Below are 26,831 nucleotides of genomic sequence, written 5' to 3' on the forward strand. Positions count from 1 at the left end.
TGGCCATCAGGGCCTCCCAAACCTCCCAGGAAAGCCCTGGATTTCAGCCTTCGCCTTTGTTGGCTTCTCTGCCTTAGTGCTTTTCCCAAAAACAACCATATGGGCAGCTCCCTCAGCTCCCCCAAGCCTGTACTAGGATATAACCCCCATGACACCTTCTGGCAATCTCATCCAAAATCTCAGCCCCTTTCCAGTTCTTCCCATTTCTCCCTTCCCTCATTTCCTTACCTTGTTTCCCTTAAGACCTCTTGCTCCTTGACATAACATAGAGTTTATTTATTTTTTATCTTCTTACTTTCAGCCTTCCAAAGTGGAATCTAAGTTACATCATTGCATTGTGTATTTAGTTCACTGCTGTATCTCCAGTGCTTGTAATAGAGGCTTGACCAAACTCCTGTATTTTGTGTGCGTGTTGGGGAAAATGTTCAAGTTACCAGTCATCGGAAAATGTTACCTTTATGTGCAGAAGTATTGGATGCTATTATATGTGATAAATCTCGTAGCCAAAAAATAAATCAAAACAAGTCTCTTGAGTTTTACTCCCTAATTGTGAATCAAGATGACCTAGAATTATTTTAATGGTCAGAGAAAAGTCAACCTACTATGAGCAATGTATTTCAGCTAACACTGACAAGTTGGCAGGAAATAGCCATCCTGTTTCCTATTAACATAGTTGGCCTCTGCCACCTGGTCTACCTGCTTTCTGGTGCTGACAAGGGCATCTCTTTTTTCTTCCCTGATTGCTACTCTCCAAAATACCCTGGCACAGTCCCAAGATGCTTAATTTCAGTGTCTTGAAAGGAGACTTTGTAGCCAACCCTTTGCAGTGACAAATCAGGATAATTGCTATGGTTCCTCCATTTGGGGGACTTTGTGCTGCTCCAGTAATTGCTGGCTCAGCAGTGGTTTTCAGGGAAGCAGCTGCAAGAGGGAAAGGAGATGGTTTTTTACAGTTCATATAGAAATAACAATAAGTTCATTTGTAAACTCAGAATCAACCATGCGCCCTTCTCCCCAAAGTGAAGATTACTTCTTTCTGCTTATACCAGAGCACTCAGGGTACATGCAGCTCATTTTGTAACCTCTTTTTCATTTAAACCTCTCCTTGAGATTTGAGACTCGTTTTATTCCGATTTCTCTTAGATAAACATTAACTCAGCAAAAGTCTTGTAAAAGCCACCACAAAAATAAAACCACCTGGTGAAATGTGTAGCAAACAGTAGGTAATTGACAATACAATGAAATTGGACAAAGGGATGATTTCCTAAATGGGACAGACTGGGAAGCAAGCTAGCCTCCTGGACTGAAGGGGAGGGTGAACTAGTGTATTATTGAGATAAATACATCAAAGGCTGTGATGATACAGTCTGACCTGTTACTTGGGATGAATGGCTTCAGCTCCTAAGAGTGGTGTCCACTGTGAGTGTGAAGAACAATGAAAGGAATTTAAGGATGCCTACAAATTAGAAGGTGGGTGAGCCAGTCCATGGTGATGCAACCCCAGGAAGGCTCCTCTCCAAGAAGCAGCAGGAGTGGATACTGGTGGAAGTACTCTGAGGTGCACAGTGGTTACAGTGGTGCATGATATGGTCGGCGTAGGTGTGGTTCTGTTAGAAATCCGGAAATATTGTTCAAGGCAGACAGATGGAATTGGTAGGTGCTGATGTGGCTGTCTGAAAGCAAAGGAGGCTGGTGGAATATAAAGATGATTGTATTCGGGAGCTATACACCTCCTCTCCCTTGATTTAGGGACTTGAGATGAATTCTGAAGTTCTGCAGGATAAGAGTGTTGGATGAGGGTGCCACCAAATCAGGACTCCTTGGTAAATATTTTTTAAATTCTTATTCTCTTGCCTTCCGTAGGTATTTTTGATTGCTGAGGCTGATGTTCTTAGTTGCAATATTTGAACTTCTGCTCACAAGGTGTGTACACACATGTATGCACACATACACATGAAGGCTAAAAAATGGTCTTTTTGGTGTAGAAACACAATTGATTGTTTTGTTGATTTTGGATCAGTGACTGCTAAATTCACATAATTCTGTGCTCCTCTATTCAGTTACATAGAAACTTCCGGCAAATCCATGGTCTGAATTGTGGTTACAGTTATTCAGTTTTCATTTCCAGATACTCATTTTATTATTTTGGATTTTCCAGTTACCTCCTATAATTTTTGAACTGGTATCTAAATTCTGAGCATCTATTTTGAACAAAGTAGTTTGAAGTTCTGGGTCTGATAGCTCCAAAATCTGAACCTCTGTGTGTGTGTGTGTGTGTGTGTGTGTGTGTGTGTGTGTGTGTGTGTTTCCCTGATTTATCTCCTGGTTTTCTGAATTGTATTTATTCTTATATCCTTTTACGGCTTCTACATATTGGTTAAAAAAGTAGACATTGCATATAAACATTATAGACATAATTTGAGCTCTGAGTGAGGTCCTCTCTTCCACTAGGGAGGATTCACTTTTATTACTGGGAAAATAAAATCAGAAGTATAGTTTTATAGTTTATCTTCTCTCAATCAGGACTGAGTGCTTATGAACGAGGCTCCAGTATTGATGAGCTGGGCCTAGTATTCATTTATTTTTACTCCCATGTTGTTGTATTCCGCCAATATTTTTCTTGGAAGGCTCTGAAATCCAACATGTTTTCCTTAAATCTTTGAATATGCAGAAACCTACTGTTTTAGCCCCTTTGTGGTTGGTTGATAATTGACAGAGACCAGGGGCAAGTGGACTGAAGGTGACTCACACGCCTGAGTTTTCCTCGTAATCAAAAGTCAGGCTGATCACGTCTTTGTGCCATGGACCTCTCTATCACAGGCAGATCAGATGAGCTGATGGCTGAGAGAAAGTTAGAGACAAATCTGCAGACTTATGTTAAAAAATGTAATGGATTTAATGTCCTATAATTATTTTGCTGTGAGAATATACTATTTGCCTCTGTTTTATTATTCATCATGAGCATGTTGTTACCTACTATATTTTATCTTCTTAAATACCTTCCCTTCCCTTTCAGTCCCCCCCCTCCCCAAAATACTGGGAAAACATATCGTCAACCTTAAATAATACAAATGGCAATGTAATTAAACAAAGATGAGTTTATTTAAGAATAGCAGAGGAATTGCAATTTAGGCCAAGCAAACTACGGCAAACCATAGGCAAGTTCTAAGAGACAGAGGGGAGGCTAGCTTTTATTAGGTGCTAGGACAAAATTTGGGAGGGTTGCGTTAAACAAGAATGAGTTTGAGGTTGTGGTTGTTGCTGAGGCGTGTAGAATGTTCCCTGTTCCTGATATGTGATGTGTGTTCTCCTTTCGTGGCTTCCTGACTCTATTTTAAGTGAGGTTTCCTTTATTCATTCTTATCCTCCCTCTGTTTGATCCAGTTTTTTCTCTGAAGCCATCATTGTTGAAGCCTCAAGTTGTCCATTTCACTTGAAATATTGTTGTCTATATTTATCCCTCAGTGCTGGGAAGAACCTCTCCCAGCACTCATGTCCCCCATGATGGAGGAGGGAGGAAAGAATAAGTAATGACCAGAAATCATAAATGTTAATTCAAGTGCAGCAGGTGGTGTTTCACATAGCATAGACTATTGCTCAGCTAAAAGATAATGAAAGATTATTTAATTAACAACAAAACAATTTTTGGACAGAGTCTGAAGATCTTTGTGGGGGCAGCTATTGTGTTAGAAGATTCTGTAATATCTTTTTAAGAGTTAGGAGAGGTTTAAGATCATATTCTCATAGACATTTACTCCTAACCAGGGAAGTATGGCCACAAAGGAAGTGAATCATAAATCCTCAAAGTCTCTTGGTAATTCATTTCTAACTCAATGATCTAAATCTAGGGGAGTCAGTCAATGAAGTATCTTGTTTGTGGAAAGTTAGGGTCACTGATAACTTAACCAGCTACCCAGGCACTTAAAGTCCCAAGGAGAATGATGACCACCACAGACCCAGATAAATCCTGCCAAGGCACCAATCACTCCTGCAAAGGTGGCATGTTAATGGACAGATAGGGGTTTTTGATGACAAATCTAGCAGTCTGAAAGGCAAAGGTTACCCTATTTAGTAATGCCTTGGGAGAAACAGATGATGGCATTATCTTTCCAGATCAATGCCAAGGTAAAGGAAAGGGGAAAAAAAGGAACAAATGGTTTTAAGTTCAGTTAAAGTATGAAGTTTTGATCTGGTGTTTGGAGGAAGCAGTCTACCTCAGTAGCAGCTACTTCTCTTCCTAGTCAATTTGATTGAGAGGCCTCCAACGCTCATACAGGACTAGCTGGCAGATGGAGACTTCTTGGCTGTGAGATGCATATCCAAGGTTTACGTACCTGAAGTTTGGCTCTCATCTGTGTAATGAGCGGGACCTAGTATAATCTCTTCCAGAGATATTCAAGAGCACTCCTTGTTCTTAGTGATTCCAAATTAGTGGAAGAAAATGTGAAACATGAATTTGGCAAGTCATAGCCAGATTTTTGAGGAAACTAAAAGCCTGCAGGATCCAGTCCAATTTGCAGGTATATTAACAGAACCTCGAAGATAATTAACAGGATTAGGATCTAGGGGCGCCTGGGTGGCTTAGTCGGTTGAGCGTCCAGCTTTCGCTTAGGTCATGATCTCGCGGTTCGTGGGTTCGAGCCCCGTGTCGGGCTCTGTGCTGACTGCCAGCTCAGAGCCTGGAGCCTATTTCAGAGTCTGTATCTCCCTCTCTCTCTGACTCTCCCCTGCTCACGCTGCCTCTCTCTCTCTCTCTCTCCTAAAATAAATTAAAAAAATATTTAAATAAAAACAGGATTAGGATCTAATACAAAGGTATAAACATTATTTCTTCTCTCTATAATTACTGTCACTTTAAAAAATAAGACCAATTAGTTTGCATTAAACTTTGTTTTATTTACACAAATGTAGCAAGAATAACGACTGATCATATATGCTCTTTTTCAAGATTATTTTGCTGGAACAATTTGCTTTGATGTAAGCAAATTACCAAGTCAATTTTTTTCCCCAACGGGCTTTATTGACTCTGAAAAGTCAATCTCAGTTCCTTAAAACTGTCTGGTCATATCTGAGTGTACGCACATCTCTCTCAAATATGATATTCCAGTCAAAGCTTTGGTAATATATCCAATGTTTTAAATTGTGTTCTCTTACAAGGAAGATAGAGTAGATTCTTAGTGAACTTATGCCAATAACTATATTGGTATTTATAAATTCGTTTTTATAAGTATAAGAATACTCACTAAAAGTTCTGAATTCTAGAGAGAACAAGTAGGGAGAAAAAAAGTGTTATACCTTTGTTCATAATGGTGTGTTTTACAAGATTGTAGCTTAAGAGAAAAAAAGAAAAAAGTTTCCTAAAGCCTGGAAAAGAAAAATATTCGAGAACCAACAATGTTTTAAAGAGGAGGTCATAAAAATTATAATCATCTTCCTCAGTTAATTCAGTCCCATGTTATTTATTCTTTTTCTGGTTGAATCTAGTTTTTCCACCAGATCTGGAAATTTTTCCCCAGTTAAATTTCATGATTTTAAAATTACCATAAAGCACTACTTGTCAAAAGTCATTTCCTTGAATCTTCTTAAAGATGAAATACTTTTGCAGGAAAATTTTTTTGTGAAAGCATCAGAACAAAGCAATAACTGTCGGTAAATGACAAAAGACATAAAAATGGCATGGTTAAAGGTCTGAACGATATTCATTATAATGCACTTGACAAGGAAATTTGGTTATCTTAGTGAAATTCATTTTAAGATAATAACTAGAATTATAAGTGTTAACACCACATTAGGACCAATCAGATCTTTAGGAATTTCTTACAGTTACTGGGACATTTATATTTATGACATATATCCACACCAATATAAGTAAAGAAGGCTTGGAATCAACTATTTCACAATTCTTAACATGTAAGTTAACATGCCAAATAAGCCTAATCAGTTTAGTGTCTCCCTTTTCATAAGGCAAGAGAATAAATCTTTTGAGATAGCCCAGGGATCCCCTGGAGGGGGAAAAAAAAAAAAAACAAAGTTCAAGGTGAAAAAGACTATTATTTAGAATATGAATCTGGGGGAAGTTTGTCAACAATATCAAAATGTTTGGACACTCGGTCAAATGCAATTAGGTCACTGGGAGACAATACTTAGCTATTATTTAGCCAAAGTGGCAATCGAAGACTTCATAAGCAAATATGGAAAGTTAAATCCTTGTAAAAAGTCTTAGCTATTTAAAAATTGAACAGACTTAGTGTTTTTTTTTCTCACAAGTAATCAATGACTTAAAGACAAATTTTAGAATCTTTGTTTTTCTAGGGAGATTACATTAAAGGTAAAGAAAAAACTTTTTTAAGAATGCTTTAATAAGAGGAGACCAATAATGTAAGAAAACATTGTCCTTTTTTTAATGTTTTACTTATTTTTGAGAAAGGGAATGCAAGCAGGGGTGGGGCAGAGAGAAAAGGAGGGCAGTGGATCCGAAGCTGGCTCTGGGCTGACAGCAGTGAGCCCTATGCAGGGCTTGAAGTCACAAACTGAGATCATGATGTGAGCAGAAGTTGGACACTCAACCGAATGAGCCACTTATGCACCCCAGAAACCATTTTCCTTTTAGCAGAGAAAAATAAAATTCTAGGTTTTCACCAGTGCACTTTTTAAAAATTAAGGTTTTAATGTTAATGCTAGTATAGTTAGCATACAGTGTTACATTAGTTTCAGGTATACAATATAGTGATTCAACAATTCTGTCCATTACAAAGTGCTCATGATAAGTGTACTCTTAATCCCCATCACCTATTTCACCCATCCCCCACCCACCTTCCCTCTGATATGGTTTATATTATTTTAATATTTTTTATTTATTTTTGAGAGAGACAGAGACAGAATGAGCAGGATAGGGTCAGAGAGAGAGGGGAAACACAGAGTCTGAAGACAGGCGACAGGCTCTGAGCTGTCAGCACAGAGCCCTATGCATGGCTTGGACCCACGAACCGTGAGATCATGACCTGAGCTGAAGCCAGATGCTCAACCAACTGATCCACCCAGGCACCCTTGATATGTTTTATTTTAAATGAGCACCCTCAGTGAAAGTTTTTTTTTTTTTCAACAAGAACATATTTTACTTGAAGCATACTTCAGAATACATGGTTCTAAAAGATATATCATTCCATCCACAAAAATAAAATGCGCATTTTCCTCAAGTACAAATAGAAGAATCCCCTGGATAAATCACACAAAAAGAGACATAAAAATATTACAAATGTGAGAGGACTGAAATTATACCAAGTGTATTTTCCAACCACAATGGTACAAAACTAAAGATCAACAATTTTAAAAGCTGGAAAATCTACAATATAAATTTTAAATACTTAATATGTGAATATTGAAAAACACACTATTGCACAAGCAATAGGCCAAATAAGAAATCAAATGGCAAATCAAAATATGTGTCAAAACAAAGGAAAAGAAACCCATGGGATGCAGCAAAAGCAGATGTTAGAGTGAAATTTATGCTATAAATGCTTGTATTAAGAAAAAAAAATTAGTGGCGCCTGGGTGGCTCAGTCGGTTAAGTGTCTGACCTTTGGCTCAGGTCATGATCTTGCTGTCTGTGAGATAGAGACCCGCATCGGGCTTTGTGCTAACAGCTCAGAGCCCGGAGCCTGTTTCAGATTCTGTGTCTCCCCATCTCTCTGCCCCTCCCCACTCATGCTCACTCTCTCTCTCTCAAAAATAAATACCTTTAAAAAAAAGTTAAAGAACTTAACGTTATACTACAAGGAACTGGAAAAAGAAGAAATTTAGCTGACATTTAGTAAGGGAAAGAAATAACAAAGAAAAAAATAAATAAAATAGAGACGAGAATAAAGAACAACATAACATTAAAAGTAATGACTAGTTTTTGGCAAAAAATAAACAAAATTGGCAGTGCTTTCTAACTACATTAGGAAAAAGAGAAAACTCAAACATCAAAATGAGAAATGGAAGAAACAATGAAATAGATAACCACAAAAACACATAGTGTGATAATAGATAACTATAGAAAAGTATATTTTAACAAATCAGATAACCTAGGGGAAAAAGAGGAGTGAATTCCAAGATTGAATCATGAATCTTTTATTCAAGAAATAGGAAACCTTCTTTGAGCTGTAACAGGAATGAAAGTTGAATCAAGACTCTCCCAGCACAGAAGAGCCCAAGTCCACATGGTTTCATCGGTGGATTCTACCAAACATTAACGAAATAATAATAATGTATGTCAATCTTCATCAAAACCTTACAAATAATGAAATAGAGGGAACACATTCAAAATCATTCCACGAGGCCAGAGCTACACTGATACAAAAGCAGGATAAAAACAACACAAGAACAAAAATGTATAGTTTGTCTGATATAAGTATTGCCACTCTGACTTTCTTTTGACATCCATTTGTGTGATAAATGTTTTTCCACCCCCTCCCTCTCAATCTGCAGGTGTCTTCAGGTCTGAAATGAGTCTCTTATAGGCAGCATACAGATGGGTCTTATTTTTTTGTTTTATCCCTGTTGACACCCTATTGATTGGAGCATCTAGTCTATTTACATTCAAAGTTATTATTGATAGATATGTATTTGTTGCTATTTTATTGCTTGCTTTGCCATTGTTTTTGGAGCTTTTCCCTGATATTTTCTTGTCTGTATCACTTTTGGTCTCTTATCTGCACTCAAAGAGTCCCCTTTAATATTTCTTGCAGGGCTGGTTTAGTGGTCTCAAATTCCTTTACTCTTTTTCTGGGAAACTCTTCTCTCTCCTATTCTGAATGATAGCTTGCTGGATAGATATCCTTGGCTTCAGATTTTTTTCCCCATTCAGCACTTTGAATACATCATGCCCCTCCCTTCTGGCTTGCCAAGTTTCAGGTGAGAAATGTCCAGCTAGCCTTATGGATTTTCCCTTGTAAGTCAAAGATTTCTATTCTATTGCCACTTTTAATATTTTTTCTTTATCACTGTATTTTGCAAATTTAATGACAATATGTCTTGGTGTTGGCCTGCTTTTTTTTTTTTTTTTTTTTTTTTTTTTTTTTTTTTTTTTGCTTTTCCATTTTGATGGGAGTACTCTATGCCTTATGGATCTTGATGTCTGTTTTCTTCCTCCCCAGGTTAGGGAAGTTTTCTGCTATTATTTCTTGAAACAAATTTTATGTCCCCTTTTCTCTCTTCTTCTTCTTATGGAATTTCTGTAATACAAATGTTATTATGTTTGATGGAGTCACTGCATTCCTTAAGTCTATTCTTGTGTTGCATAATTGTTCTTTCTTTTGTTTAGCTTCATTATTTTCCATTATTTTGTCTTCTAGGTCACTAATTTGTTCCTCTACTTCTTCCAGCTTGCTGTTCATTGCATTAAGCCTGTTTCCAATATTGTTTATTGCAGTCTTCATCTTTGATTGATTCTTCTTTAACCTTTTCATCTCTATGGTAAGGATCTCCCTGATGTCCTCTATTGTTTTCTCAAGCCCAGTGAGTACCCTTCTGATTGTTGCTTTAGATTCTCCATCAGGCATGTTACTTATATCTGTTTTGTTTAGATCTCTGGCTGTGGCCTTATCTTGTTCTTTCATTTGGGATAAATGCCCCAATGTTTACATTTTGTCTAAGTCTCTGCCGCCTTCTCTATTTAGAAAAGCCAGCTATGTCTCCTGCTCCTGAAAGTAATGGCTTAATCAAGAAGAGATCATGTAGTGCCCAAGGCCTGGTGCTTCAGGGGTGTCTTAGGTGTGTGTTTGTGTGCTCTGCTGTTGTGTGGTGTTGTTCTATCCTTTAGGCCAGTCATCTGCAGAGGCTCTCCTTGCGTGTTGTGGGCATCAGTTGGTCCCTGGCCTGAATGTGGTGAGTTTTAAGTAAGTGTGCTCTGTTCTACTTGTGAAATAAGACCTGACACCACCTTCACCAGAGTTGAGGCCCTGCAGAACTCGCTCTCTGGTTGGGAGACGTGGTGTGGAGAGGAGTTTGTGTTTGTCTTCTGGGGGAGGAGTGTGCACACTTAACTGAAGCAAGCTTGATTTAGAAGGGTAATCTTTCCAGAGCTGTAGGGGTGGGGTTTGGTTTAGGCAAGTTAGGCAGCCTGTGTTGGCACCACACTACTTCCTAGAGGTGGCTATGTGTTTATGCTAAGGAGCAGGGGTGGGAAATGCCACTGGCCAGCTTCCTGGTCCTGGAGAGTCATCTCTGAATGCTACCTCTCAGGGACACTCTCCAAGACAAGCAGAAAATCTCCCCACTGTGCCCCAGGTGTTCTTCAGATAACTGTTTCCATGATGTCTGCGCCCAGGTTGTTTGCCTGCCTCCTCTCCAGGAACAGCACAGTGATGCCCTGGCATTATCCCAGCCAAGCTTGGTGACTTCTAAAACTCCAGGCTTTAGAGATGCCATGTGAGCAGGGACTTATGCTGGTCTTCTGGAAGGGAGCCTGCTGTGCTCGGACTGAAGCAGACATGCCTGAGAAGGGCAACACCACCAGAGTGTAGGGTTGTGGGACTTGGAATTTAGGCAGCCTGACTTGGCGCTGTGTTGCCTCCCACTGGGGACTTGGTGTTTACGCTGAGGGACAGGGGAGAGAAATGGCACTGGCCCACTCCCCTGTATCCAGAGAAGCATATCTGTGAATGCTGCCTCCCTGGGATACTCTCTGAGGCCAGTCTGCACCAGTGAGCTCTTGATACTAACTAACACTTACTATAAGATAAATTCATTTTAGGGGCACCTGGGTGGCTCAGTCAGTTAAGCGTCCGACCTCAGCTCAGGTCATCATCTCACAGTTAGTGGGTTCAAGCCCCGCGTCGGGCTCGGTGCTGACAGCCAGCTCAAAGCCTGGAGCCTGTTTCAGAGTCTGTGTCTCCCTCTCTCTCTGACCCTTCCCTGCTCAAGCTATCTCTCTTTGTCTCACTCTCTCTCTCTCTCTCTCTCAGAAATAAAGCATTAAAAACATATTTAAAAAAGATAAATTCATTTTAATTTTAGCCAACTTGACTACACATTAAAATTCTTTTTCAAAGATTCCTTTTCCACATTCTACAACTTTCTTTTTTTACATTCAGATTTCACCCTATGTTTTCCTTCTTTTAATAACCAGCCTCGATTTAGCACAAAATTACTTTCTTTTCCCTCAACAAGAATGTATTCCATACTTTGTACTTTCTTTTGCCAAAAGCATGCATCCTACTTTTCTTGCATATGGAAATTCTTCCCTTGTTATTCCCTACTAACTTTAATGACATTTATTAATTAGACTTCTTAACCTTTAGGAACTTTAAGAAATAAACAGTTGTGAACTAACTTTTACATTAGCATTCTGTGAAAGTATAAATACTTTCTAACATTTCTAGAAACGTGCTTTTTTGATAGAAAATTCATCAGCATAGCATAATACATGTTTGCTAATAGACTCAAGTATCTTTAATTCCTCTGTAAAAGGAAACCAAAAATTACCATGTTTAGTAATTTATGTTTCAGCTTTTTATCCTATTTGGAAATAATCTAAATATTCATTGAGAGGCACCTGAGTGGCTCAGTCAGTTAAGTGTAGACTCTTGATGTCAAATCAGAGAATGATCTCGCAGTTTTATTGGTTTCAAGCCCTGAATGGGTCTCTGCGTTGACAGCATGGAGCCTGCTTGGGATTCTCCCTCTCTCTCTGCCCCTCCCCTGCTCATGTTCTCTGTCTTTTTCAAAATAAACAAATAACTTTAAAAAATCCTTTAAAAATAAAAATAAATGAATATTCATTGAATTTAACTTATCATTTAACTTAGCAAAACTTTAAGGTTTCAAGTTTTATAATAAATTGGGGAAACTATTTAAAAAGTTCACCTAAAAACATTTTACCCTACTTACATCTATCTAATTTACTTGTTCATAACAATTATGTTTAGATTACACACAAAAATTTCATGAGAAATTCAACAAAATCAGCCATTGTTCAAAGCTGTTTTTCTTACTGACAAATTTTTAAACAGATAACACAACCTTGGTAGAATAGTTGTGTGTCTGCAATATATATCCTGCTGGTGTGCTGAATACATGCTTATTTTAATTACAACAAATTTAAACTAGCTTTTTTTTTTAATTTTTTTTAATTTTTTTTTTTAAACTAGCTTTTATTTGTCAAAAACTGTGCCAAGACATGTGACCCTGAAAAACATTTGGGTTAGTTTCTATTATATTTTGAGACTTTTAATGAATATTAATTCATTGGAGCTTATTTGTATAAATCAATTAAATAGAGATCATTTACAGATTAATTTTGGAGTACTATTCCCCAGTGGAAAATACCAGACATCTACAATGCACATTTATAGACACACTTCAGCATACAGACACATCTAAACAGAGCTCTTACAGCTTCTATTTTACTAGTTGTAATAGAAGTTGTTTCTAGGTTGTTTTTCTGGTAAATGAAGCTGTCCATTCCACTGGCTAAAACTAGGTTTAAATGGTCTTTTATCATCTGTTTTTCTTCTGGTAAGAATTACCTCCCTGAAGTTTGTACTAGAACATTTACATCTCAAAGACACAGGGAAGAATGCAAGTTATAAGCCTTTTAAGATAAGTAGAAGATGTTTTGGGATTTATAAAAAGGAACAGATGAACTTTTAACTGCCTCTGGAATTGCATTTCTAGTTTTGCAAAGATTTGTAAGATAAGGACAGTTGATTACAATACCTCAAATAATGGGTTTGTAACTTAAACAACACCTTAACTTAATCCACCCATCCAACTGCATTATCTTCAATTTGTTTAGAGGAGAAAGCCAAAATAAAAAAATTCTTATCACCTTCAGAATATGAGCTATGGTCACAGATTCAGTCAGACTTGGTGGTATCTCATCTTTTATTCTTTTTGTCTAATTGCTATTCTCAGAAGGTAATCCATTTACAAAACTTTTTGAGGATCCTCTCTGGATAGTGTTTTCAAGAAATGATGCTAGAACTGATCATCCATGTGCAAAAAAAGAATCGAGACATAGACCATACACCTTTCAAAAAATGTAACTCAAAGTAGACTATAGACCTAAATGTAAAATACAACTCTCTACAACTCCCAGAGATGAGAATATCTAGATGACCTTGCCTATGTTGATAAAATTTCAGATGTGACACCAAAGGGAGGATCTAGGAAAGAAACCATCGCTAACATGCAGTTCATTAAAACTTAAAACCTTTGCCTTGCAAAAGACAGTATCAATAGAATGAGACAAGCCACAAAGTGGGAGAAAATATTTGCAAAACATATACCTAGTAAAGGACCATTATCCAAAATAAACAAAGCACTCTTGAAACTCAACCATAAGAAAACAACCTAATTAAAAAATGAGCCAAAGATAGTAATAGATATCAGAGAAGATATACAGAAGGCAGATAAACATATGAAAAGATATTACACATATGTCAGCAGCAGAATGAAAAAATAAAAGAACAACAATGTATATAAAATAAATAAAATTTTAAAAAAGAACTACACACCTACTACAATGGCCAAACCTGCTACACTGGCAGTGCCAAATGCTGGCAAAGATAGGAAAAACAAGAACTTAATGCATTACCGGTGAGAATAAAACATGGCATCCCACTTTGGAAGATAGTTTTGCAGTTTCTTACACAGCTAAGTATACTTTTATCATACATTTCAGCTATCACCCTCCTTGGTGTACACCTGAATGGGCTGAAAACTTATGTCTACACAAAAACTTGCATGTTGATGTTTATAGCACCACTGATCATACTGCCAAAACTTGGAAGCAACCATGATTGCTTTGTAGATAAATGGGTACATAAATTGCAGTGTATCCAAAGAATGGAATATTACTCAACACTGAAAATAAATGAGCTTTCAATCCATGAAAGGACATGGAGAAACCATAAATGTATGTTAAAAAGTGAAGGAAATCTATCTAAAAAGGCTACATACTATATGATCCTAAAGATATGACATTCCAGAAAACATAAAATAATGTAGACAGTAAAAAATTAGTAATTTCTAGGGATTGTAGAGGGAGGTATGAATCAGCAGAGGAGCACAGAGGAGTTTTAAGACAGGGAACTGATTCTGTATGATAGTATAATGGTAGGTATATGTCATTAAACATTTCACCTGTTAGAATGGCTATCATCAAAAAGACAAGAGATAACACGAGTTAGTGAGGATGTGGAGAAAGGGGTACCCTTGTCTACTTTGGGTGGGAATGTAAATTGGTGCAGACACTGTGAAAAACAGTATGGAGGCTCCTCAAAAAAATTAAAAATAGAACTACCATATGATCTACCAAGCCCACTTTTGGAAAATACCCAAAGGAGATGAAAATAGGGCCTTAAAGAGATATCTGCACTTTCATGTTCATTGTAGCATTATTCACGATAGCCAGGATATGGGAACAAACTAAGTGTCCATTAACAGATGAATGGATAAAGGAGATGTGAGACATATATTCATCCTTGAGAAAGAAGACAATCCTATTTGTTACAACATGGATGGACTTTGAGGGCATCATGTTAAGTGAAATAAGCCAGGCAGAGAAAGATGAATAGTTCATAGTGTCACTTATATGTGGAATTTTAAAAAAGTCAAACTCATAGAAATAGAGAGTCAAAAAGTGATTACCAGGGCCTGGAGGAACTAGGGAGAGGTTTGTGTAAAGGTACAAATGTTCACCTATGAGATGAGCAGGGTCTGAAGATCGAATATATAACATGGTGACTGTAGTTAACGTTGCATTGTGTAACTGAAATTTGCTGAGAGTAGAACTCAAATGTTCTTTTCTCTATAAATAAAATACAAACATAGATGAGCTGGTGGATGTGTGAAGGAGAGGGGAGAAATCCTTTCACAATAAATGTGTTCGTCAAATCATAAGCATAGAGATAAGTTTTATCAGAATGAGTTTAAATGAAAGATTCTGACCCATCATGAAGTGATGTAGTGATTAAAGTTGATATAATCCATAATAACAAAAATCTCATCCCATTGCAGTGGCCCAATAATGACAGTGCAATTTAACCATGTTTGTCAGAATTCTTTCATCCGATATGGGATGCCTGGGTGGTTCAGTGGGTTGAGCGTCTGACTTCGGCTCAGGTCATGATCTCACAGTTCGTGGGTTCAAGCCCTGCATCACCCTCTGTGCTGACAGCTAGCTCAGAGCCTGGAGCCTGCTTTGGCTTCTGTGTATCCCTCTCTCTGTCCCTTCCCTGCTCATGCTGCCTCTCTTTCTCTATCTCTCAGAAATAAATAAAACATTTTTTTTTAAAAAAAGAATACTTTCTTTTGATAAAACTCAAAAACTAATTTTAAAATTGATATAGAACATTACCAATAATACACATTGAGTGCTATTTTAAATGAGTTTTTATAAAACATAATGCATGTAAAGAAAGTTCATGAAGCATAGATGTGGACTTTTGATGACTCAAAAGCCAACCCCCGCATAACTACATTCTAGGTCAAGAGAAGTAGATTGTTAGCAATTCACATTTTCTCCCCACATGGCACTCTCCCAGTCACAACTGGCTTGTGGTAACCATTATCCTGACAATTTTGGTGATAATTTTCTTGCTTCACTCTAGTACTTTTTTTTTCCCAATGAAAAATACAATCCAAAAGGCTAGTTTATTTGAAACAAATAATTTGTGCGTATGTATTATTCCATATCAACTTCTTGCAATTGGCATTATGTTCTGTGAGATTCATTTATGTTGTTCCATATAACTATAATTTACTAATTTTCCTGCTGTTTCCTATTACTTTATTATACCATATATTATTGTTATTTTCATCTATAAAATATTTTGAGGGTATACAGTTTATTAATATTTCAAACTATTGATACATAGTTGGAACTAAGAAGAATAACACTGCATGAATATTCTTACACATGCACCTCAGTGCACAAGTGTACACACTTGTGTTGAGTTGATATTAGAAGTGAAGAATCAGACTCTTACCAGATTCACACAAGCTTTCACATTACTACATGTCCTCATGACAATGTGGCACTTCCTGTCTTCTTAACTGTAGGCAGTTTGGAAGATATACACAGAAAAGGCATAATGTTTTAAAATTGTATTATAGTTTGATAGCTTTAGGGCCTACATTTAAGCCTTTAATTCATTTTTAGTTGAGTTGAGTTTAATTCATTTTTGTATATGGTGTGAGATAAGGATCTAATTTGATTCTTCTATATGTGATTATCCAGTTTTCCCAAGCCATTATACATCCTCCATTGTGTATGCTTGCATCTTTGTTGGAGATCGGCTGACCCTAAATGCATAAATGTATTTCTGGGCTCTCTTTCCTGTTCCATTAGTTTATATATCTGTTTTAACACCAGTATCTTATTGTTTTAGTTACTTTGTTTTGTAATATTTTTTGAAATCATGAAGAATAAGGTCTCTAGCTTTGTTCCTCTTGCTCAATATTGTTTTGGCTATTAGTCTTTTGTGGTACCCTATGAATTTTAAGAAATTTTTCCTACTTCCATAGGACTGGCATTGGAACTTTGATAAGGATGGTACTGCATCTGTAGGTCAATTTGGATATTAGGAATATTTTCTAAAACATAATTATTCTATACATGAACATAGGAAGTCTATTTCTCTGTGTTTCATTTCTTTGTAAGTGAGCTAATTGTTTGGAATTAGCTTCTAAACTAAAACAAGAAATGTTATCATCCCATCCTGTCAGGTAGAAGGGAGATGTAGTATGCCACACCAGTGGTAATCACATAGGGTACCTCTTTTTGACTTATCTCCTTTACCCACTTAAATATTTTATCCTGGGAGCGCATCCTCACTGTAAAATGCCACTAATTGAGAAACTGATAGGATAAGTCAACACATTTAATTATGAAGAAACATTTTTATAGTAGCAGTGGTGGAGAGTGGGAGATATAATTTATGTCAAGTTGGACTGCATAAGCAAACACTTGATAAGTGCTGACGGAAATGTAACCTCTTAAGAGTGGTTCGCTTTCACTTATTGGAAAGCATATGTGGCTAATGTATTTTTCGCATCAATTAATTTGATAATTTTACGGGAGAATTAAAATACACAAGATACAAAAAATACACATCTGTAATGAGACTTCTTTTGACAGTTAATCATACTCAATTTTCTTGCAGATAGTCTACATGGGCTGGTGTGAAGCACGGGAGCAGGATCCTCTGCAAGATCGTGCGTACTCTCCAACGTTTCTAGCCCTGAGGGGATCATGTCTTTACAAGTTTCTGGCCCCTCCAGTAAGTGTTTCTGTCCAACATTTTTTATGTTTCCCATATTATGACAGAGTGACATCAACTTAATAATGGTAAATAGCATATTACCAATACAGAATAAAACCTTGGATGACGAGTAACTTGTAATATGCGTAGTACATGACACCGAATGTCACATGATCACGACTGAGCCAATGGTTCTTGAAATTTGCTTTCATATGCAAGTGCTTTGGATTACAACCATGTTTCTGGAACAAATTAGGTACACAAACCAAAGTTTTCCTGTATTTTGCAAATAAGATACAGAAAAAAAAATAGAAAACAGTTCAAAGTTTCTGAAAATATCTTACTAAAGATATATGTTCTGGCATTAAATATTTACTTTATAATCCCAGAAAAATCTAGAAGGCATTTCTATTTAGACATTTATGAGAGTCAAAATATGTTTATTATCTATGTGACACAGGTCTGCCTAAATAAAAATACAGCATTTTGATATCCTGTATTCTAGTCATTGGGCTTTGTATTAAATATGTATGGGTACCTATTTCACCTAAGGTCTTTCTTCTGGAAACATGTACCTTATACAACAGTAGATTCTTAATAAATATTTATTGAGCATAAATATCAATTGCCAGACCACTCACTTACAGGTATAATATTACATAGGGTGTTGGAAATATCAAGTCTGACCTGCTGCTATTTTGTATGACTATGTCTACACAAGGTTCAAAGCACCTAGAAGGCAAGAAAAAAGCCATTAATATTGATATATTTTACTATATCCCTACTCTGAATAATTTCTTATGACTAGACAGACAAGTACATGTTTCAAATGTAAGAAAGTGAAGTAACTTCATTGTACTGTTTGGTGTCTTTACAATGTTATAAGACGCTCACATCTTAAATAACTTCCTGATATAAATGATGCCTTTATAAAAAATTAAAGCCAGTGTTTATATTTAGCATTCTTCTTTGTATATAACTGGTTGGTAAACTGGGAGGTAAATTACTGTATGTGAAATATAAATACTTGGTATTTATATGTAGATACATTATATAAATAAGTAGATACTTTGGGCAAATGGACATGGTTACATATAGCATAAAACATTTGCTGAAAGAAAAAAAGAGAAATGGCAACCAAAATGCCACACCTGGACTTCTATGAGAATAGCTTCACAACAGAGACTATGTAGTGCACATGGGAATGTGTCATTGTGTACCATATTATAGAAGTATAATAAAGAAGGGAAATAGAGGTTATCTCTCTACAATAAATGACATGTTAGTTTCTCATCTTTAAAGGTGACAACGTGGGACTGGACCCGAGCAGAGAAAACATTTTCAGTTTATGAGATTATGTGCAAGATTCTCAAGGTAGGATCAATAAGTAGTGAACATTTTTCTGGCTCTTCCTTAGCAGTAGTTCTGAGCTCATAAGTAGCTTGTGAAAACAACTGATGCAATGACATAAAATATAAAGACAAAGAAAATGAAAAATATATATAAAAGACAGAGTGCAGAGAAGTATATAAACACCCTCATATCTGCTGGGGTAATTACAAAGAAGATACTGCAGCCCCTTGATCTGGGGACAGGAAAGAAGGAACTTGGGAAGAGTTCATTGAGGGAGAAGTAGAAAGTTCAATTGAAAACAGTCCTAATTTCAGCCTCAATTATTATCATATTTTTTCTAAGTAAAATACAAAAGAAAAAGTCTTGGATACAATACGATTGAGAAAATGCAGAAAATATAAAGACATGTGCAAAGAAAGATAATTTTTTTAATCTCAGAGTTAGGTTATCTTTCTGAGTATGCAAAGAATATACACTTTATTACATAAAACAAAGTCCTGTCTTATACACAAGAGTATTGGAATAAGAAGTCATGTGAATTCTGTAAAATTTCAAATGGTTTCTAGAGCCATTTTTAAGAATCAGAACAGGAATAATTTATAAAACCTAAATAACAATCTGCATTCAGTTTCTACTCTGGGTTCTGTAAGCTTGGAAATACTACAGATGAAAATTAAATCCTTGTTAAGGTTGACCTTGTTTGTGTAACCAAGGAGAACTAAGTTCCCTGCATTTTATGTCAGTTATTTTCTTCTAGTTAAAGACTCAGTAAAAAATGCTGGAACATTTACAACATAAATGAAATGTATCAAAAGTGTCTGATGGCAGAGAAACAAAAAAAATATGATTACATCAAAAGAGTACATAATTGTTCTTGACTATAAAATAATCCTAGATTAAAACTGACATTCACAGCGTCGCAAGAGCTAAATAAAAATATAGGTCGTTGTTTGCTCATCCCCGGGTATGGTTTTAGTTCTATTTAGGGATTTATGGAGGAAGAACCACTCTGAGCTACTTGACTCGATTGTTAGTAAAGAAGGCTTTGGCAACTTCTTTTTCATTTATTTATTTATTTATTTATTTTTGCATTTACTTATTTTTGAGAGACAGAGACAGAGACAGAGTGCAAGCGGGGGAGGGGCAGAGAGAGAAGGAGACATAGAATCTGAAGCAGGCTCCAGGCTCTGAGCTGGCTGTCATCACAGAGCCTGATGCAGGGCTCGAACCCACAAACTGTGAGATCATGACCTGAGCCGAAGTCGGACACTTAACCAACTGAACCACCCAGGCGCCCCAGGTTCTGGCAACTTCTAAAAGACGTACTAGTGTGTGAAGGAAAGGAGAAAATACTGAACTCCAATTTTTTAAAATAATTACCAAAATGGCTAATGAAATTCTAATTGAATATGATTGAATGCGATTCTAATTGAATTTTTTAGAAAAAATGGCGGCATTAAGAAGAAAGAATTAGAGAGAGAGAGGGGGGAGAAGGAAGAAAGGAAGGAAGGAAGGATGGGAGAGAGGAAGAAAGAAAAGATACAGAAAGAAACCCAGAAGCTCACTTCCCTACAAGTCATTCCCTAGCCCCACATTAATGTATCCTTATTATAGTGGTAATCCAGCACACATTTCTGTATTCTTGTTTAGACTTAAGTGATTTCCTAACCATTTTCCAAGTAGCTACATGGTCTTTATAACCCTCTCTTAAACAAACAAACAAACAAACGCTGATTGAACATTAAAAACAATGCAGTTTATCATAATACTTGAAATAAGGACAATGTAAGGACAATTTTAAAGGAGAGAGTAAGAATATGTGTGGTTCCATCTAAACATTCAATATTTTATTTCTCTTTTAAAAACTGTTTGCAATATTAGAATTATATGGCTTGTAACCTTTTTCATGTAAAAATATGTCTTAAGATTTTTTAAACATCAATCAATATACATAGAAAAAAAGTTGACCTTTTGGTGGATTTCATCTGTCCCATCATTCGGCCATATTTATTTAGCCAATCTCTTGCTTTTGCTGCTTAGATACTTCCTCATTTGTTCTATCAGACATCACAACAATGACTCTTTGATTTATATAATGGATGATGGTTGAATACTTGATATATATCAGATAATCTGCTAAGCACTCATTGTATGGTTGGGGAAAAAAAAGCAGAAAAAGTCCCTGGTTTCACTGTGTTTACATTTTATTAAGGTGACACAGGCATTAAGTTAACATGAAGGCGCACGTGCGCGCGCACACACACACACAAATAGCAAAAAATTGATCTTTGCCCACATACTTTTTAAAAAAAATTAAAATGTTTATTCATTTTTGAGAGAGAGAGAGTATGAGCAGGGGAGGGACAGAGAGAGAGAGGGAGACAGAATCCGAAGCAGGCTCCAGGCTCTGAGCTGTCAGCACAGAGCCCGAAGCGGGATTGGAACCCATCGACCATGGGACCATGACCTGAGCCAATGTCTGGTGCCCAACTGACTGAGCCACCCAGGTGCTCTGGCCACAGGTTTTATGTAACTTTCTAATTATTTCCTTTAATCAAAAATGTGAGTTTTGGCAATCCTGAGTGCAAAATATTTTAACATACTCAAGATGTTAGGCTTAGCTACTAAATTCCCTCCTAGAAAAGACATACCAACTTATACTGCCATTATAAGATATACAAATATCTAGAAGGGCCCATACACTTGCACTCTACCCAAATTAGAAACAAAGAGCACTTCTCATTTATCCTTTCACATAAAATTTTCTATAAGCTACTTAGTTGCTTTGGGAAAATTTTTACAGAAGTTAGTGAGGCCTGGAGATAAATATTTTTAGACATTCAATAAACTACAATTCTACTCTCACTTGTGATACGCAAATAAGAAAGCTCTCCTACCATTAATCAAATAACACTAATGTTCTGTGCTTCATGCATTTACCTTTGACATACATTCTTTCCCCAATGAAAATTTTATATAACACAAAAATAGAGAAGTGGAATAAGACTCAGTGCTAAATGGATAACTTTCCTGCATTCAGAGCATATGATTGGCTTGACAAGGAACCCCCTTCTCAGACAGCTGGGTCTGGGGAGCAGTTATGAAGTGGGGTCTTCTGTAATCCAGCTACCTACTGTCCTCAGGTAACAGTCCTGTGCAGATGTGTATGTTGTAGACTTCAGTTTCCAGAAAGGGATATCTCAGACAGGTTATTTAAAGTTTTTTTTTTAATGTTTATTCATTTTTGAGAGAGAAGGAGACAGAGTGAAACTAGGGGAGGGGCAGAGAGAGGGAGACACAGAATCTGAAGCAGGCTCCAGGCTTAGAGCTGTCTGCACAGAGCCCGACGCAAGGTTATTACTTACAAACCGTGAGATCATGACCTGAGTTGAAGTCGGATGCGTAACTGACTGAGACAACCAGGCGCCCCTCTCAGGCAATTTTGAAGACACAGTTAATGATCTGGACCACAAAACGTCTGGCCTGGACCATGAATAGAGAAAACCCTCTCCTCTCTCTTCTGATATGATGCTGTACCAGGAATCAGAAAAATCAAGCTAAATAATAGTTACCCAGAATAGACAGTTCACACATATGTGCCAGGTATTGTTCTCAGTTTCTTGATATAACAATTTATCTAATCTTTACAACATCACTATGAGGCAGTTATTATTTTCACTTTACGGATAGGGAAACCAAGGCAAAGGAAGTTTGAATAAATAGCTCAAACTCATCATAGCTAGTAAATGTCTGAGGCAATGATTTAAATCTTGCAGTCTGTCTCAAAAATCTGTGCTCTTAAATATTATACTATATTACCTTTTTCTCTGTCAGTATAAGCATTGATAAATTGGGAAGAGGTGAAAATGAGGAAGCCAGTCAGGTACTGGTGAGAAAACAAAGGCTTCAAAACAAGAGTCTTGGCAAAAAAATGACAATTTTGTTACCAAATACGTTACCTTTCACAAATACATTAGGCATTTTAGACTTGAATTTTTTCTCTCAATGGCGCTAAGAAAGCACAGGTTGCTGTGAAGGTTAGCAATTCATTAATCTATATATTTTTATTAGTTAGTTCACATTACAAATATTCATGAAGTACTCGCTATGTGCCAAGCACTCTACTCGGAATTAGGGATTCCGGACAACTGGAAAAGAAGGCTTGCTGATTAAGGATTTAGGAAGGGCATTCTGGAGTAGGCCTTAAGTGAACTTGAAATCTAAATGATTATTCAAGGGTTCAGATGATGTTGGGATTCAGGTTTGGTGAGTGGAAGAAGAGACATTGTGGGCACAGGAAATAACATGTAAATTTGTCAGGTGTATAAATAACTATGTGTCATTTAAATAACTAAAAAGCATTCAGCATGGCTGTAATTCACCTAAGGTATGAAGCTGATGCTGGCGTTTGGGTGGGCAAAAGCTGTTAAAAGACAATAATAAGAAACATAAAACTTATAAGAAGAACAAAGGAGCCCCCAAAGGATTTTAAGCCTGAGTAGTGACTGAGTTTGCCTTCCTCAAAAGTTTCAAAACTTCTTTTTTTCTCCTTAATAATTTTATCTCAATTATTATTTTTTTTACAAATAGTTTATTGTCAAATTAGTTTCCACATAACACTCAGTGCTCATCCCCACAAGTGTCCTCCTAACTGCAGCAGGGACAAGATTAGAGGCACCAGTTGGGTGGGAGTGGGGGAGGGGAAAGCTCCAAGGCTGATGCAAAGGTCCCGGGGCAGAGACACGCATTCCCACAAGTCCTGAGCAGTGGACTGGAGAGGTGCAGGACAAAGAGAGGAGCAGAGGAGAAGACGGGCCAGGGCCAGCGGTGGTCATTACACTCATGCCAGCCACATACCTACAGAGGCCCGTCCTCTCTGACTGCTCTGGTTTATCCAACTCTGGGCAAAATGATTGCCTGAGTTCTAACTCTAAGATGACAGCGTAGCTGAATGTGGCTGGGAAGTGACTCACCGTGTGTTGAATTCTGGACTTGCACTTCAAGAAAGCCTTTAATTCTGTCTCACAGAGTTCTGTCCCCTTGCCTAATCTACCAAAACCTAGGTCAAACGTTCTTTGTTAGCCTCAAAATTAACATATACTTCTCAGTCTTAATCTTATTTGATGATCCTGTTTCCTACTTTACAAAGCCTGTCAGCTTCGCCAATACCCACTGGCAGGTCTGTCTAGGTATGGTTCTCCTCACTTGTGTGTCCTCCGATGTAAAAGGACTTCCCCAGCCGGCAGGTTGGGCACACAGCATTCCTACCCTGATCACCTCCAGGGTGCATGTCCTTCCCAGAGCCCACCGCACCTGCTTACTCGCATGCTTGATGGAAATCTCAGGTGTTACATGTCTCAAATTTAGGAAGGACAATTGGTGAGGAAACAAACACCATGGAGATCAGAGTAAAAAGGAAAAGAAAAAAAAAACGCTAGAATTCTGTTACCTTTTCTGAAACTAGTAGAAGAAGAACCAATGGCCGACAGATACTTTATATAAAGCAGCAAAAGCAGTACTCTAGACAGTTAACTGACACCTTACTGATTCTCGGCATTGATGACACTGCCTTTAGAGGACCTCACATGCTGATCAACGGAGGTGTTTCCAGACATCACGGAATCTCTCACTTATTCAGTTTGGGAGCCCCATTACTAAAAAATAATTGTAAAACTAAGAATATAAAATTGGGCATGAAAGTGAATATTTAGAATGAGAAAAAATCTGAATACAGAATAGTTTTTTTTTTGTTGTTGTTGTTTTTTGTTTTTTTTTTATAATATTGAGTTTTTCTATTTTTTTTTAATTTTTTTTTTCTAATTTTTATTTATTTCTAGGAGAGAGAGACAGCGTGAGCAGGGGAGGGTCAGAGAGAGAGGGAGTCACAGACTCCGAAACAGGCTCCAGGCTCCGAGCCGTCAGTCAGCACAGAGCCCGACGCGGGGCTCGAACCCACGAACCGCGAGATCATGACCCAAGCGAAAGTCGGACGCCTAACCGACTAAGCCACCCAGGCGCCCCTGAATACAGAATAGTTTTAAAAGTTGAGAAATGCCATAAAGATTGGAAAATTTGTAAAAGTACATTATATTTTTTTATTAACCATCTAACACAGTTTTTAGCACTTTTCCCCCTATGATTGTGGGGTATATTCTCTGATCATCTCTTCAAAGGGAAACAACTTTACAATATTGGCTTCTATAGGAAAAAGAAGTTACTCCTTGTGTTTAGTTCATACCCAACCGGGCATCTATGTTATATGTCCCCTGGAAGCCACCCGGACTCCTATGCTCAGGTACAGCTCCTCATGTAACCTGGGTCTCATCCTACAGCTGATGTTAGGAGTTCAGTTCCAGTGGTCAGATTCTCCTAGTGAGAGAATGACAGGATCTATCTGGAGAAGGCACAATAATTGTCCTGCCAACAGGTCATGCATGGGGAAGCACAGGAAGAGTGAATGGAGTATCTAACCTAGTTCAAAATAGTTCAACTGTATGCTGTTATTAATAGAAATGAACCTCCCAACATCAAGTGGCTAGCAAACCCTGCAAAGCTGGAGGACTACTTGGTTTGTAGATATTTCAAGCCTACCCCTTTCAGAGCCAGCATTAGACTGAGGAGAAACGAGCCTTTTTGAAAGATCATCTTTCCCTTTTAATTTTTAGGTGCTGTTTTACAGACGAACATCACATTTATTGAGTTTAAATTCTTGATAAAATATACACAGTGATTGGTGTAGTCACAGCGGTATTCTTACAAAATCATTTTCAGAAAAAAAATATGGCTGGCCGGGCTGAGTGAGGAGAGCTTTCAGATGTGTGTAGGTGGGAGATGGGGGAAGGGATGGATCAACTAGGCAGATACGGGGAATAGGGAACAGGAGCCTGATTCTCACTGTCAGATGTGAGCGTTGCACTTATGGCAGGACAGAGTTGAATAAGCCCAGCAGTGGTGGATTATAATTATAAATACTGGTATGCAAATGATTGTGTGCATGCGTGTGTGTGTGTGGAGTTAGCTATAGAAATAAATGCAGATGTGTTTATACACATTTATACAGATGTGCATATGTGTGTGTGTATGTGTGTGCACATACAGACCTTACCTGCCCTCTGAAGGTACCTAGACCAGAGTCTCCCAAAGCAAAGAGCATATCCAGCATCAAGCTCTTTCTTAATACCATCCTCCAACACAAAGAGCCAGAACTCTTGAGAAAAATCACTGATGGCTTGACTGCAGCACAAAAAGTAAAAGAGAAGATTGAATCATTTTATTGCCCCAGAAAAACAGAAAGTACTCAAAGAATGATGGAGACGTGTCAAAAGATGCAGAAGCTGCTTCAAGGGCACACTTGGGCAAATCTGGGACAAATTGATCCTCAAAATAAATGGTAGAAATGGATGATAATACAGTGTCTAAAATAGGAAACCATGAATCTATCCTCATAAAGATAAATCAATAACTGGAAAATCTAATGAGAAGCACAACATTTATATAGCTTCAAAGTACCGCCTTACACTGTACTGACTACAACTTCAAAAGGAAAAAGAGTCACTTTTCAGGGTACTTCACAATCCTAACAAGTTGATCAAAATGAACATTTTATTAAAGAACAAATCAAAAGCATTATGTCTGAGAGTATGATAGTAGAATATCACAATTAGAAGAAGATCAGGTCTGTGACATTCCTCCTGTGGCTGTGTAATCAACCTAATCTAACCATGAGGAAACGTCTGATCCAATTTAATGTAATAACAGGGAAATCTAACATAATTAAATTTAATCTAGTGTGATCGAATCTAATCTATTCTAACCATAAGGACATGTCAGACAAAGCTGCACGTGGCACAGTGTACAAAATAACCTGCCTGCAGTCTTCAATAGTGTCAAAGTCATTAGAGTCAGGACAAGACCAGGTTCCCATCAAGGTAGCCAAAGAGCCATGAAAACTCCACACCACAATGCTTCTGAACTGGGGAATCGTGAATGAAGTGTAAGGACCACAATATACGATATCAAATTCCTTGCTTTTTATAGTTTTATTGTAGTTATATGGGTGAATATCCTAATGTTCTTTTTGTTAAAACTACACAGGAAATTATGGGGCAGGAGGGTGATGAGGTATCACATTGGCAATTATCAAATGTCCCAAGAAATAAATCTTTATAATTCACATGCAAATTTCTTTGTGTGATTCTAACAAAAATATTACGTTTCAGGACTTGCTAA

The 26,831-nt window shown here is 37.3% G+C and overlaps 1 protein-coding gene across 2 annotated transcripts in view; it reads left to right on the top strand.

Annotated features, from left to right (window-relative positions):
• SNTG1 (syntrophin gamma 1) overlaps nucleotides 1-26,831 on the top strand; it is a 319,485-nt gene that overhangs the window by 216,083 nt on the left and 76,571 nt on the right. For both annotated transcript variants that reach the window (XM_077762285.1, XM_077762287.1), the window contains exons 12-13: nucleotides 17,151-17,267; nucleotides 18,552-18,623. In XM_077762285.1, the coding sequence (XP_077618411.1) occupies nucleotides 17,151-17,267; nucleotides 18,552-18,623 (189 nt within the window). The remainder of the gene's footprint in view (nucleotides 1-17,150; nucleotides 17,268-18,551; nucleotides 18,624-26,831) is intronic.

This window comes from Crocuta crocuta, unplaced genomic scaffold (assembly GCF_008692635.1).
Source record: "Crocuta crocuta isolate KB4526 unplaced genomic scaffold, BGI_CrCroc_1.0 scaffold402, whole genome shotgun sequence".
NCBI classification, from domain to species: domain Eukaryota; kingdom Metazoa; phylum Chordata; class Mammalia; order Carnivora; family Hyaenidae; genus Crocuta; species Crocuta crocuta.